This window comes from Pelobates fuscus, chromosome 4, assembly GCF_036172605.1.
Source record: "Pelobates fuscus isolate aPelFus1 chromosome 4, aPelFus1.pri, whole genome shotgun sequence".
NCBI lineage: Eukaryota > Metazoa > Chordata > Amphibia > Anura > Pelobatidae > Pelobates > Pelobates fuscus.
Window position 1 is genome coordinate 110,638,376 of NC_086320.1, and position 15,469 is coordinate 110,653,844.

The following is a 15,469-nucleotide window of genomic DNA, read 5'->3' on the forward strand; positions in this document are numbered from 1 at the left end:
GCTTTGTTTATTGACTTCTCTATATTCTGGTATCCTGACTCCTGGCTTTCCTCATCGCTGCGTCCCTTTGTGTGTTCCCTGACCTCGGCTAGTATTTTGACTATTCTATGTACGTTAAATCCGGCCATTCTAAGGACCGGTAATACGTTACTTATTTGTCATCCGTGCTATACAGTTCTACGTGCTGGATCAAACAGTAATCCTGACACACACAGATTGACATATATGCACACAGACTGACCCATACACACAGATTGACATATACGCACACAGACTGTCCCTTTAAAACATACTGCCCCATACAATCACAGACTGTCCCATAAAAACACACTGCCCCATACAAACACACCACCTCATACACACACACTGCCCCAGATAAACACATACTGACCCATGGACTGGACTTCAGACCAAGGATGTATGTTATGGCCCTTTCCACATACATTGACACCAAAGACAAGATACAAGTAGAAACAGTGCGTCATTAAATTTGCTTGCGCTGTGCAGAACAAATGGCATTTCAAACATCTTGGCGTGGAGGAAATCTTAGGTTGAGTTCCCACACTCAACTGTAGTGCAATATATATATACATATTAATATTATGCATATATTTTGCAGTACCATGATAGGCTCATTATTGCGCCATTTTGGTTTGTCTAAAAACCTTTTCCTAAATTGTTTGCATAGACAATATTCAGACAAACCAAAACATGCGTCAACATAATTTGATTGTCAAATTAACACAAACAAAGGGAGGTGTTTTTTCTTCTTCAGCATTACAGGGTTTTTCTGGACCTCACTATGGGCTACAGCCATCTGTCACTAGCTTCCCAGCAATATCCTTGAATCCAGGCAGCCCCCAAGTATGTCAAAGGTGAAAATACGATTGAGAGAAAGCATTTAAATTTTGTGAGAAATATTTAGAGAAGACGAGTATTTTATAAATGTCCCAGCCAATCATCCCCTGACAATAATATACTGATTAGAATGCTTGCATTTTTTATCAAAGTAAATGTTATAATGACTATCCTTTACAATAGTGCAAACATTTATTAGATATAGTTCACTAGTGACAATTCTTTAGACACATTTTAAACATCATGAGGAAGGCATTTCTAAAACTTTTGTGGCACAAAGGATAGAGGATTGGGTTAATTGCAGAATTTGTGTATAACAGCCACAATGTTGACTCATACCAGTAGGAATCTATACAATAACCATCACATACTTTACCTATAGTTATCAGAAATGAGTATGGAGCCCAACAAATTGTAAAAACACAAACCAGAATTAAAAGAGATTTTGCAACTTTCTTGTCCCTAGAAAGCTGAATAGTTTGAACATCATGTGAATTTAATCTGTTGTTGGTTGGAGAAGAGGATAGGCCCTTAAATCTAATATAAAATTGTTCAATTCTCTTCCTATAAGAAACACAAACATGCTCATTCTGTTGCAAAGATTGAGCAAAGAGGACCGTGTTAGTTTCTATAACGTATGGACTTTTCTGATTGTCTTGAGGGGCTGAAGAATTTCTCTTCTTTTTACTGCGTGCTTTAATGTTCCAGTAGATACTCAGGTTAAAGAATGAGATTCCGATCAGAGGAAGAACAAAATCGAAAATTGATGTTCCAAAATTAAAATACCAAGTGTCAAAAAAATCAGCCACACAAATGTCATCAGGAAAATGATTTCCTCCAAATATTTTGTCCCAGAAGAGAATGGCTGGGCCATAGAGCAGGAAAGAGAGTATCCAGACAGTGGCCATTTTACGGACAGTATGACTGTGTCTGTTCTGTTGGGAACGATACAGCACCTGCCAAACAAAAAAACAACAACATATAAATATGTATATGCAATAATGTACCAAGAGAATGCAACTATAAACACTCACAAATGACACAATGTTTACTTTTTATAGCATGGGATGCAACGAATTTCATGAACTTTTAGTGCCACTAGGACTTCTTTCATTTAGCCTTTCAATATCACTGTTAACCTCTACCACTCCAACTGGAAGTCTATATAGTGATATAGAAAGGCAGAAGATACTTGGAAGAGCCTTTTGATGGAAGTGGTAGAGGCTAACACTAAATGTGTGTGCTGCAAGTATATAGAATGTATGTGATAGGCACAGGATAGCAAATTAGGAAGTTGTCTTCTAAACAGCTAAAAGATCAAAATTAGAAAAGCCATTTTTTAATTTTGCTCTTTCAGGTAGCTGCTTTGTAGATAGCTCCCTATAGTACCATAATAGCCTATATAGCTCCCTAATAGCTCACTAACAGTAGCCTTTTGCCATTTTAAATGGACAATATACTGCCCAAATATGCAAAAAAAAAATAGAAATTGCTATTTAGTAGATATACCCCCAATGAATACATGCATGCATTCATTGGGGGTATATTCTAAATCTTATATTACATCTCCTCTCTTTCCCCTAGAAGAAACTAAGTCTCTTCATAGGAAATGGCTTAACTGGTAAATACTCAACAGTGCCTTATTTTAATCCTGTGGAATAATGGCTTCTGATTTTCGTTTTCTAAATAATTTCCGAATTTCGGAAGCAACATGTTACTTACTCACTCAGTCAGTCAATCACTCACCTATTCAATGCTGATAGACATTGAGTTAAGTATAGATACTGTCTCGAATTTGCTTTAAATTCACTGTTAGTATTATATTATACAGATCAACCAAATCAGAAAAGCAGTACTGGGCTCATTTTATATTGGTCACAAAACCAAAAAAGTGTATCATATTTCTCTGTGCATATTGAAATAATATACATAATTTTCTATAATGATGTAGATATTACTTACTGCTTTGGTTACAGAAAGAAACCTGTCATAGCTGATAAGTACAACATTAAATGCTGATGCCGTACACAGGGTATAATCGATTGTTAACCAGAGTTTGCAGACGATCTTTCCTGGCATCCACTTCCCAGTGAGCATATATGGTAAATATAAAGGTGTGGAGAAAGCCCCTGGAATAAAGCAATATTATTAAAGATTATATATAAAAGACAATAGTTTGAACAGTTTGGGTCTGATGTTACCATATATTATCATTTGCATTTTACTATCATCCAGATTAACTGCTTAACGCCGTTAGGGCGTACGCATTTAGTGAGCCTAAACGCTGTTAGGGCGGCATAGTACGCTCTAACGATCGTTAGCTCCCCAGTTCCTGCAGACTTACCTGGACTGGTGATCTGCAGCGATCCAGGTCCAGGGACTGCATCTCGAGACAGACAGTCCCCCTGCTTCCATTTCGGACAGACGGCGCAATCACATGGCTGCAAAGGTTTTTTTAAATAGAAAAACTAATATGAACACAAATTTTGGCCATGGTACTTAAATACCTTGGCTTGTCTACTTTTGCTATATAATCTCAAAGGTACCATTGTGGTACATTTCAATGTGTAAAAAATGAAATGGGCAAGTCCTATATTTGACCCTGTAACTTTCCAAAACCCCAGAAAACCTGTACATGCAGGGTACTGTTTTACTCATGAGACATCATTGAACACAAATATGAGTGTTTTAGAGCAGTAAAATATATAATGACGATGACATCATCAATGAAAGTGCTGTTTTTGTGGGAAAAATGTAAAAAAAAAAAAACAAGGAAATCTAACTTTGGCCAGGTTTTGTGACTAAATGGCTATAAAAAAAAGACTAGACATACTTCATTTGGAATACCTTGGGCTGTCTACTTTTGCAAATGGTATGCCATGATGGGGTTAATTTTCATTTCTGGGCTGCCATGCGGTCTCAAAGGCAGCATAGGCCCAGCAAACCAATCTGGCAAATTTCAATGTTTAAAAAGGAAAAGGGAGAATGCCCTATATGTAACCCTGTAACTTTCCAATACCCCATAAAATCTGTACATGGGGGGTACTGTTGTACTCGTAAGACATCTGTGAACACAAATATGTGAGTATGAGTATAATGACATTCACAGTTAAAATGCCATGCAGAACTTGAAAAATAACAAAATGTCTTAAATTTTCAAAGTTCTTTACATTTATTTCATATTAAATTATGAAGACATAAAGTGTGTCCTTCGGTACCGAGTCGTGTTCCTCTTCCACCAATGTCAGCCGATGGGGGGGACCTAATGTACATGCGCTGCAAGCACTTGCATCATTGCCTCAATGCTTTCCTATTAAGATTTTCAACATCCTGTGTTTTAAGGCTACATAGAATCACCTGACCCAAGCAGAAATGTGATGATTTACTGCACTGTGTAAAATCCACCACTATTTTTGTGCTAACTGTTTACTTACTTTAGGGGTGCTCAAAACCTTTCCAACCAGCCACTTGTTTCTTTCAGACCCTTAAGAGTGGCCTGTGAACGCAATCATCAAATACATACTAATATATACTAATATTTACTAATTGCACAGTGTAGTAACTTCTCATTCAGAAGCTGAGCCACTATAAAACACTGAATGTGGTAACTAACACTTTTTGTGAATGTAATGGAGATTCCAGGAGATCTCTAAATTAAGTCATTGACCTTCAATGTGACTCACAGCTGAAAATCAAACTTAAATGTATCTCCTAGAATTTTTCCAAAAGTATGCAGAAAAGGGGAATATTTGTCAATTTAATAATGTGTGTGGCAAAAAAAAAGTCTCCCTCTGCGTTAGCAGGTACTTATATCAAGAAATGTTTTCTAGAATGAAGCACTCCAAGTCAAAATTGATGACAAAAAAGACCGACAGTCATCTGAAGCACTGTCTTTAATTAACTGCCACAGAAATATATTGTATAATTAAATTATTAGTAAAAAAAAAAAAAAAGCAGAGTCTGTGTTCTCATTAATTAAATCTTGAATTCCTTTCATTGCTATTGTATTGTACACTATATACGAGTTGTCTATTGTGCTGCTCAAGGGATGAGGTCCCATGTAACAAAGCCGATTTCCCCTGCAAAGCCACTGGCCTCCAGATCAGGAGTTGGATGAGGCCTTGTCATCGCTCGGTTATAGTGTCCCACGCCCACTTCATGTCTAACTGGGACTCCTATTTATTATTATCAGTATTTACTACTCATGTAATGCAGTTGCACATGCTTCTTTTTGTTATAAAAATATTGTGCAGATTTCTCGTTCTAGTCTAACATACCACATGTCAATTTCATTATGCAGCACTTTCCTGCATACTGTTGTTTTGCCATACAAATGCAGCAAAAATAAAGAATTATATATTTTTTTTAAAGGACAATGTAGGCACTATAAATATGTCATCACATTGTATTAGTCATGGAGCTTGGAGTCTACAAGCACTGTCTCTCCACTCAGTGTTAAACCATTATCAATCAGTTTTACACTACAACCCATATCCCAGCTTCTACTGCAGGTAAGGCAAGGCAGAGATTCATTCCAGCAATGGATGATGTGATAGCTAGTTCTTGATGCCTCATGAGTGAGGTATTTTAGAAAAAATACTGTGGATGTCTCCCAAGGCAAGAGATCACGAGTACAGCTGTACCCATTAACTACTGACCTATCAACCTCAGCCAGCCAGTACAGTTACAGCAATCACAGAGTGACTTGCTATTATTGGACTGCTACACTCTTTTGTTTTCAAAATTGACTACATTTTACAAACAATGGTTGTATATAATAAAACATTAATATGGCCTATACTGAGCCACCAACATATTTGTGATTGCTACAAACATCTTTTGTTAATTTGCAATTGATATTGTGTCACAATTTTGAGGGAGAGAATTTTAAAGTATCTTTCTCTGAAATATTTGTGTAACTCCCCTATTATACACAGTGCACTAGAACAGGGGTAGGCAACCTTTTAGCAGCACTGTGCCGATATAGGATTGTGATGCCGCGTAGTGTGCCGGTCCTATTTTTTTTTAAATTGAGGTGTGTATGCTGCCGTATTCTGCTTGTGTTACTTATACGGTAATTGCTTTGTATTCGTGAATATTTGTGCGTATATGAGCTATTATATTGTGTATGTTCAGGAGTAGTGCGTGGTATCGTGTATGATACATATCAATGGGGGCTGCTTGTGGAATTGTGTATGTGGATGGATATGTCACGTTTTGTCTTTGGTAGTGTGTGTATGTGTGGGGGCTGTTTGGGGTATTGCATGTGAGAGACTGCATGTAGGGTTGTGTGCATGTATGTGGATTGTTAGCAGTTTACGTTTCTGCGGATTGTGTGTGTGTGTTTGTGGGCTGTTCGTATTATTTGTATGAGGGGAGGGTTATTGTGCATTTCTGTGTATATTTAGCAGTGCATGTGGCTTCCCTGGGTTCCAGTGGGGACCAGGCTGGCCAGGTACAGGTCGAGGAAAGGAGCTGCAACAGCAGCTACGGGCTGCTCTACTACAGTGTGGATTCCCATTCACAAGTGCTGGGAGGAAGTCATCTGAGATCACTTGCGCTATGTGCTGCAATGCATAAATTGAGTATTGTGCTTCACCACCTTTTTTTATTAGCAGGTATCTGACGTTTCACTGGGACTCCTGATAGGCCAGAGCATGTTTGGCTCTAGCAACCTTGAGTGCCGTTGCCTACCCCTGCACTAGAAATTCAACAAATGGAGCAGTACAAATACATCAATATGTTGACCAGAAAGTCAGTGTTGATTTGAGTTTGCATACATCACAAGGATGCTGCTGGGATCAGTTGGATCAACATACAAAATACAGAACAGTTAATTAATTTAACAGTTCTTACAGGGCACTCTTACCAAGAGCACTTTAGAGTATTATAAAGTGGACTTTAATCTAACATTTGTAGCATTTTTATACAGTGACATTTAAGACCAGTGAGCTCACAATCTAACAGAAAATATGCATGTAGATAAAAGGTCTTTAAGGGAGAAAACTACATGATAGGTATCATAGAAAAAAACATTTAATTTGTGTAAAGTTAAAGAGTTGGTAAAATGATCAGCTGACAACTGGTAAGTTCACACATATTATGATGTATGGTCTATAACGGAAAATGCATGGATTATGTTGCTTAAGATATTCTTCAAAGATAAGGCAGTCATTTTTTATAGTAAGAGAAAAAGGGCAGCCTACAGGTGGGTAAGGGGGAAGGTATGATATTATAGCCATTTCACTTACTTAGAAATATTTTCAAAATCCTATCGACCACGTTACTAATTCTTAAAAAGTAGCAAATGTGTGATATAACAAATGTGCATAACAGAATAATACATGTGACAAAGCTGTTTCTTAACAGCAAAGTCTTAGAAACTCAACATTGGATATAGGATTGTTTTATGCATTATGTATGTCTGTGCGGGTTAAGAGTTACAAGATAAAGAGAGAGAAGAGGCTGGATTATGTTATCATAACTATATATTTAATAGCAGTTCCCCCTTTGAAGTCTACTGGAAGAACCCATCTCTGCTAACAAAATCCAGCTCAGAAAGTTTAAATTTGAACTAGTTACGACCAGAAAAAAAATATTTTGCATAGCTTTATACATGCTATTGACATTAGCAGTAGTATTGTATTACATAATTCAACAGCTTCATTAAAGCCTAGATGGCTGTATTCATACCTGGTCTGCTAGAAGTTCCCTTTAACTCACTTATATAATATTATTATTATGAAAGCCTGTTCTTCACGCTACAGAATTGTTAAGTCAACTTACCAATATAAAAATCACAAATAGCCAGATTTAATAGGAAGAAATTGCTCTGAGTTCTGAGCCTCTTGTCTGTAATGAAAGCAAACATCACAAGAAAATTACCAGAAACTGTGAGAAATATAACTAAGGAAACCAGCGTCATTATCAGGATATTTGTACTTTTTGAAAACTTCATTTCCAAATCCACAGTGTCAATAATCACAGACAAATTCACTCTCGTCTGGTTGATAACGTTCAGAGTTACCATCCTGCATAGAAAATCACAGAGTAAAGTAAAAGCTATTACGTTCGTTTTTTTACATCGAAAAATAATACACCAAAATAAACGGGGTAGTCAGGTTTCAAAATCTTTCATGTTACAAACCAAGGTTGTTCATTGAAAATGCTAAAATAGTTTAGGAAGTGTTTTTGGATAATATAATTAGCTTTTTGCCTAAAATCGTTTCCATTTTAGTTTGCCTTTGTCTTTTTTTCTCATTTCCATTTTAAAAAGAAGAGAGCCGGCTGTAATTATTGTATTGTAATTACCGTAGCTATATTGTATTCTTATCTCTTTTTAAATATCTCTTATATTCCCTTGCAAATTGGGTGGAGCTCTCCATGTCTCTGAAGGTCTCAATGATATGTTGCAACTAATAAAAGCAATTTGAATGCTTGTTACAAAGTTAATGCATATGCTCTACTATTTTATTCTATTACAAACCATAAGCAAACACAGGAAATCCCAAAGCAAATCGATTGTCTCATTTTGTTAATATTAAAATAGTGTTCAAAGTGGCATTTTGCAGATGTTTTCCCTGAGGTAATCAAGTTTTTTTAAATTTTAATTAACTGTTTCCCTAGTGTCTAAATAATTAAATAAATATATTTCAATGTTTATTTTATCAAGTGGTCTAAGGCCATCTTATTCCAGAAGCCGCCTCCGGAGGACTTCATTTTGGAACGTTGGGGACAAAGGAACGTTGACTTCATTTTGTATTTTTAATTGACATAATCTCTCCTTATAGCTTGTGATTTATCCCCAGACTCCCTTACATGTCTTGTACTTTTTGTAAATGACACACACATTAATATGCATTATGATTAAAAAAAAAAAAACTGCATTACTTGTGAATACAAAGCAAGATTTCAAAATCAGAAGTATAATGTGATGATGTAGTCCATGTCACCAGAAATGCACTTCCTCAGACGTCTCTCTGATATCAACAGAGAAATCAGAAATGTGTGAATATAATGAGCATTGGAATATGATTTAATGTAAATATTAGACATAAAATGAAAAGTAAAAAAGCCATAAGCGATACTGATGTATTATTGCTGTATTATTATGTTTCTTTTTGAATTTCTCTTGCAGATTTCCATGCTCGATTGTGTATGTCTAATTCAGATTTAATTCACTACCTATGGATTCAAAGGTCTGCTACCTCAACTGAAGTCAATGCAGATGCTTTAATGACTTTTGCCACTTCAGAAAATTATAACTTCTGTATATAAATCATTTGAAATGTTTTTTTCCAACAGATTGTGATCATTTTAAAAGCTTACCCAAAATATTAAATCAAAGCCTTTGATTTATATTCTACTAAATGTCAGAATGACACTGATCATCTTGAAGAGCCCAAAAGGTAGGGGAGCCCAAAAGGTAGATCCCCAGATGTTGTAGAACTGCAACTCACTTGATGCTTTGCATGCCTTTAGATGATGCATTAAATGCCTTTAGAATGGCAAAGAACCATGGAGGCTGTAGTTTTAAAACATCTGGGGAATTCCCTTTTGGGCACTGTAGCGGAACTGCGCCAGAGTTGCTTTCTAGCTGGAACTGGGAAACCTGAAGCATTTCTGCCCCATTCACTGTGGCTTGACTGGTGTCCTGTAGGAGCATTTCCTTTCTGGAACAGGGTAGTGTGTTAGCTCTAATGACCTTTTCTCCACAGGTGCTGTAATCCCAGTCTTCTCCCCAAACACTAGTCAACACTTAGTGTGGGGTAAAACAATGACTCCTTTATTGTCTGAACCACAGGCTTATATGCGCCGATCCCAGCATGGGGTCTCTATTCAAAGAAATTAAGCCTGCCCAAGAGCCTCTGTGTCTGGGACATAATTGAGTCAGATATCGGTTAAACCAATGATCTCCCAGACACAGAAAGTGCAAAACACAAAACACCCCAACACACATAATACAGTTGATCACCCCCACATGTCATACATCCCTAGATAGCTTGTCTCAGAGTGCCCAACCTGTACAATAGTGCCTGGATCAGAGGTGGCAAGTCTAAGTAAGGTGGAAGTCAAAGATTTAGCGGGTCACAGCTAGTCTCCGATCCAGTGCACAATTTCATGGCATCTGGGTGAAAGTCCCAGTCAGAGAAAACAACAGTGCTTTCCCAGAATACTTGTAGCTACTAGAGTTGAGCAGACACCTGCATGTTCAGGTTCGCCGAGTTCAGCCGAACTTCGTCAAAAGTTCGAGTTCAGGCTCGAACTTGACCCCGAACTTGACCCTGAACCCGAACCCCATTGAAGTCAATGGGGACCAGAACTTTTGGGCACTAAAATGTCTCTAAAAAAGTCCTGGAAAGGGTTAGAGGGCTGCAAAAGGAAGTAAAATTGGGGTTAGAGTAGGACAAGTGACCTGCAAACAAATGTGGATAGGGAAATCACTTAAAATAACATAAAATACCTAAAAATTAAAAATACAGATGAGCCATAAAATAGCACTAGATGGAATCTTTGATTTTAGCTTTGGAAGAACATAAATCAAAATCTAAAGCGGATCACCAGAATTATCTATTTGAGAGAGGGTTGGAGTGCAGGGTATTCTCTTTTATTGTTCAAACTGAGCTCAACTCCTGATGCATAGAGAAGCCTTCACAAGTCTCTGCTTTTGTGTACATAATTTAAACTAAGTGACCCATAGGTTGAGATGGTGGTGACCGTGGCGGTGTAGGCGGAAGCGGCGGTGGAGGAGGAGGAGGTAGCCAACACTGTTTTATTTTGTTTTTTGTTTTGTTTTTAATTGGGGTATCCCCCAAAATATTGGAACATATAAAAAAAGAAAACAAAGAATAAGTGCACTTGAGTATAACAATGGCTGGGTGAGGCCAGTATAAATGTCTATTCTGCACAAGGTACAGACAAATCTGGTGGGATCCATGCCTGGTTCATTTTAATAAATGTGAGCTTGTCCATGTTGGCTGTGGACAGGCGGCTGCGCTTGTCTGTGATAATGCCCCCTGCCGTGCTAAACACACGTTCAGACAATACACTGGCTGCCGGGCAGGCCAGCACCTCCAAGGCATAAAGGGCAAGCTCAGGCCATGTGCCCAATTTGGAGACCCAAAAGTTGAAAGGGGCAGACCCATCAGTCAGTACGTGTAGGCGTGTGCACACGTACTGTTCCACCATGTTGCTGAAATGCTGTCTCCTGCTAAGACGTTCCATATCAGCTAGTGGTGCTGGTTGTTGTGTCGTGCTGACAAAGCTTTTCCACATTTCGGCCATGCTAACCCTGCCTTCTGAGGTGCTGGCGGTGCCCCAGGTGCGTTGGCGACCTCTTCTTCCTCCTCTACCTTCGCCTTGTGCTTCCACTGAGCCCCAGTGTCAGTTGGGAATGCCCTCAGCAGCGCTGGTAGTCGCGCATCTTCCGATCATGCTCCAGTGAGGGAATTAAGGGCGGCACGTTGTCCTTGTAATGGGGATCCAGCAGGGTGGCCACCCAGTAATCAGCACAAGTTAGAATGTAGGCAACTCGGCAGTTGTTGCGCAGGCACTGCAGCATGTAGTCTCTCATGTGTGCCAGGCTGCCCAGAGGCAAGGACAAGCTGTCCTCTGTGGGAGGTCTATCGTCTGTGTCCTCCGTATCCCCTCAGCCATGCACCAGTGATGCCCACGAGCTGCGTTTGGTGCCACCCTGCTGTGAACACGGTTCCTCCTCCTCATCATCCTTCTCCTCCTCATCCTCCAGAACTGTGCCCTGGCTGGATAATTGTGTACCTGGCCTCTGCTGGTGCAGAACCCACCCTCCAAGCCACTTGTGAATGACTGGCCTGATAACCATGGAAATGACCCCTCTTCCTCCTCCTCTTCCTCCAGTGCCACATCCTCTTCCATCATCGCCCGAATCGTATTTTCAAGGAGACATAGAAGCGGGATAGTAAGGCTGAGAACGGCGTCATCGGCACTGGCCATGTTGGTGGAGTACTCGAAACAGTGCAAAATGGCACACAGGTCTTGCATGGAGGCCCACTCATTGGTGGTGAAGTGTTGCTGTTCCACAGAGCGATTGACCCGTGCGTGCTGCAGCAGAAACTCCACTATTGCCTGCTGCTGCTCGCACAGTCTCTCCAGCATGTGCAAGGTGGAGTTCCACCTTGTCGGCACGTCGTATATGAGGCGGTTAGCGGGAAGGCAGAAGTTACACTGCAGCGCAGACAGGCGAGCAGCAGCAAGGTGAGAATGCCGAAAGCGCGCACAGACGGCCCTCACTTTCTGCAGCAGGACCCAGGACATACTTGAAAACGAGAGAAATCTCAATGTATCATTTCTGGTAAAATATTTTATAAATAAATAAATTATTTGTGTTTGTGTTTCTTCCAATTACACGAAATGTGATGCTCGTTTTGGTGCCATCTGCTGGCTAATAAATATATTTTATGCTTTTCTTGTCATAAGTTCTTTCCATCTCTTTCTGGGCATTTCATCTAAACACTGCTTTGTCACTTTGCAAATTATTTCCACTTCTATGTACATTTGAGACCTTGCTCTTCTGTTACATAGAAACATAGAATGTGACGGCAGATAAGAACCATTCAGCCCATCTAGTCTGCCCAGTTTTCTAAATACTTTCATTAGTCCCTGGCCTTATCTTATAGTTAGGATAGCCTTATGCCTATCTCACGCATGCTTAAACTGCTTTACTGTGTTAACCTCTACCACTTCAGCTGGAAGGCTATTTCATGCATCCACTAACCTCCCAGTAAAGTAATACTTCCTGATATTATTTTTAAACATTTGTCCCTCTAATTTAAGACTATGTTCTCTTGTTGTGGTAGTTTTCTTCTTTTAAATATAGTCATCTCCTTTACTGTGTTGATTCCCTTTATGTATTTAAATGTTTCTATCATATCCCCCCTGTCTCGTCTTTCCTCCAAGCTATACATGTTAAGATCCTTTAACCTTTCCTGGTAAGTTTTATCCTGCAATCCATGAACCAGTTTAGTAGCCCTTCTCTGAACTCTCTCTAAGGTATCAATATCCTTCTGAAGATACGATCTCCAGTACTGCGTACAATACTCCAAGTGAGGTCTCACCAGTGTTCTGTACAATGGCATGAGCACTTCCCTCTTTCTACTGCTAATACATCTCCCTATACAACCAAGCATTCTGCTAGCATTTCCTGCTGCTCTATTACATTGTCTGCCTACCTTTAAGTCATCAGAAATAATCACCCCTAAATCCCTTTCCTCAGATGTTGAGGTTAGGACTCTATCAAATATTCTGTACTCTGCCCTTGGATTTTTACGTCCAAGATGCATTATCTTGCACTTATCCACATTAAATGTCAGTTTCCACAACTCTGACCATTTTTTTTAGTTTACCTAAATCATTTGCCATTTGGCTTATCCCTCCTGGAACATCAACCATGTTACATATCTTAGTATCATCAGCAAAAAGACATACGTTAACATCAAGACCTTCTGCAATATCACTAATAAAAATATTAAAGAGAATGGGTACAAGTACAGATCCCTGAGGTACCCCACTAGGGACATGGCCATGCTTCGAATATACTCCATTGACTACAACCCTCTGTTGTCTGTCACTCAGCCACTGCCTTACCCATTCAACAATATTGGAATCCAAACTTAAAGATTGCAGTTTATTGATAAGACTTCTATGTGCAACAGTGTCAAAAGCCTTACTGAAATCTAGGTAAGCAATGTCTACTGCACCACCTTGATCTATTATTTTAGTTACCCAATCAAAAAAATCAATAAGATTAGTTTGGCATGATCTCCCTGAAGTAAACCCATGTTGTCTCTGATCTTGAAATCCATGTGTTTTTAGATGTTCAACAATCCTATCCTTTAACATGGTTTCCATCACTTTCCCCACTACTGAAGTAAGGCTTACTGGCCTATAGTTGCCCGACTCCTCCCTATTACCTTTCTTGTGAATGGGCACAACATTCGCCAACTTCCAATCTTCTGGGACTACTCCTGTTATCAATGATTGGTTAAATAAATCTGTTAATGCTTTTGCTAGTACACCACTAAGCTCTTGAAAAAAATATATACACAGCTACTGTTCTGTGACACAGTAGATCACGACATTCTACTGCACAAACTCAAAAACTCAGGTATTGGTGATCATTCGCTAAACTGGTTTTGATCGTATGTATCGGATCGCTTGCAATATGTGTCCATTTCTGACAGCGACTCCCTCCCTCTCCCAGTCATGTGTGGTGTTCCCCAAGGTTCCATTCTCGGCCCACTACTAGTTACATTATTTATAAATGATCTGCCTAATGTCTGCAAATCCTCAAATGTACACATGTACGCAGATGACACGATAATCTATGCGAGCAATTCCGATCTACCACAGCTTGAGGCTGAGCTCCAAGACCAGTTTACAGAGGTAGAAAAGTGGATTGCAAAAAACAAACTCTTCCTGAACACTGACAAAACTGTCACAATGATCTTTGGAACAGTACCTAAATTACACAAATTACACAATTCCCACCTATCCATCAAAACAAATTCAAATGGCACACTGACCGCAGTCCACGCTTTCAAATACTTGGGTATGATGTTAGACCCCAATCTATCTTTTGGCCTGCATAGAAAAGCTTGCATCTAAACTTTATCCAAAACTAGGTGCCCTGTACAGAAACAAATCCTGCCTAAGCCCTACAGTAAAGGAAACGATTGTACAGCAAATGCTCATACCAATCATTGATTATGGGGATGTAGTATATGCATCTGCACCGCAATCCCACATAAATAAACTCAACACATTGTATAACTCGTTCTGCCGATTTGTGCTACAATGTAATTACAGGACCCACCATTGTGACATGCTGAAAGAACTAAACTGGCTGTCGCTGAAATCCAGACGTAACCTTCATCTTTCCAGCCTTGTGTTTAAGAGCTTTTCTGGGAAACCACCCTACCTGAACGCAATGCTTTCCCCGGCTGTTCCCAATTCCTATAACCTCCGATCCAGTTCCAACACTTTACTTAGTCTACCCCAATACAAAAAGAAAGCAGCCCGATCCTCCTTCTCCTACAGAGCACCGCAATTGTGGAACGACCTCCCGCACAATTTAAAATCTTCCCTAAGCCTAAAGTCCTTTAAGAGATCCCTCTCTACATACCTCAAAACAGAATGCACCTGTCATGGTTGATTATATATTTCATATCTGTTCTTTGTTAAATTTTGTATATATTGTATATTAATATTGTTTTTGCATTTTATTTGGCACTAACTGTAACAATGCAATGACTTGTGGACCCAGGACATACTTGAAAACGAGAGAAATCTCAATGTATCTTTCCTGGTAAAATATTTTATAAATAAATAAATAAATAATAGCTTTGGGTGTATTCCATCAGGTCCCATTGGCTTATTTGTCTTTACTTTTGACAGTTGAAACAGAACCTCTTCCTCTGTAAACCCACGTGTAATAAATGACTCATTTATCCTTTTTCTTAACTGAGGTCCCTTTCCTTCATTTTCATCTGTAAATACCGAAAAAAAATATTAATTGAGGCAGTCAGCTAGACCTTTATCCTCTTCTACATACCTTCCTTCTTTTGTTTTTAATCTA

General features: G+C 39.1%; 1 protein-coding gene across 1 annotated transcript; it reads right to left on the reverse strand.

Annotated features, from left to right (window-relative positions):
- Nucleotides 1-1,067: 1,067 nt before the first annotated feature.
- On the reverse strand, nt 1,068-9,523 carry LOC134609363 (histamine H3 receptor-like). The gene is made up of 4 exons (XM_063453039.1): nt 9,318-9,523; nt 7,645-7,889; nt 2,821-2,987; nt 1,068-1,814 (listed from the first exon to the last, which is right to left on the reverse strand). The coding sequence occupies exons 1-4, from the start codon at nt 9,521-9,523 to the stop codon at nt 1,068-1,070; spliced, it is 1,365 nt and encodes a 454-aa protein (XP_063309109.1).
- Nucleotides 9,524-15,469: the final 5,946 nt, after the last annotated feature.

Excerpts from the sequence above, each read along its gene's own strand:
- LOC134609363 (XM_063453039.1), bottom strand. The coding sequence starts at position 9,523 with ATGCTCCTACAGGACACCAGTCAAGCCACAGTGAATGGGGCAGAAATG. Across the intron at positions 2,988-7,644 it reads TATTTGTGATTTTTATATTG|GGGCTTTCTCCACACCTTTA; the intron begins GTAAGTTGACTT and ends GCTTTATTCCAG. Across the intron at positions 1,815-2,820 it reads TTCTTTCTGTAACCAAAGCA|GTGCTGTATCGTTCCCAACA; the intron begins GTAAGTAATATC and ends TTTGTTTGGCAG.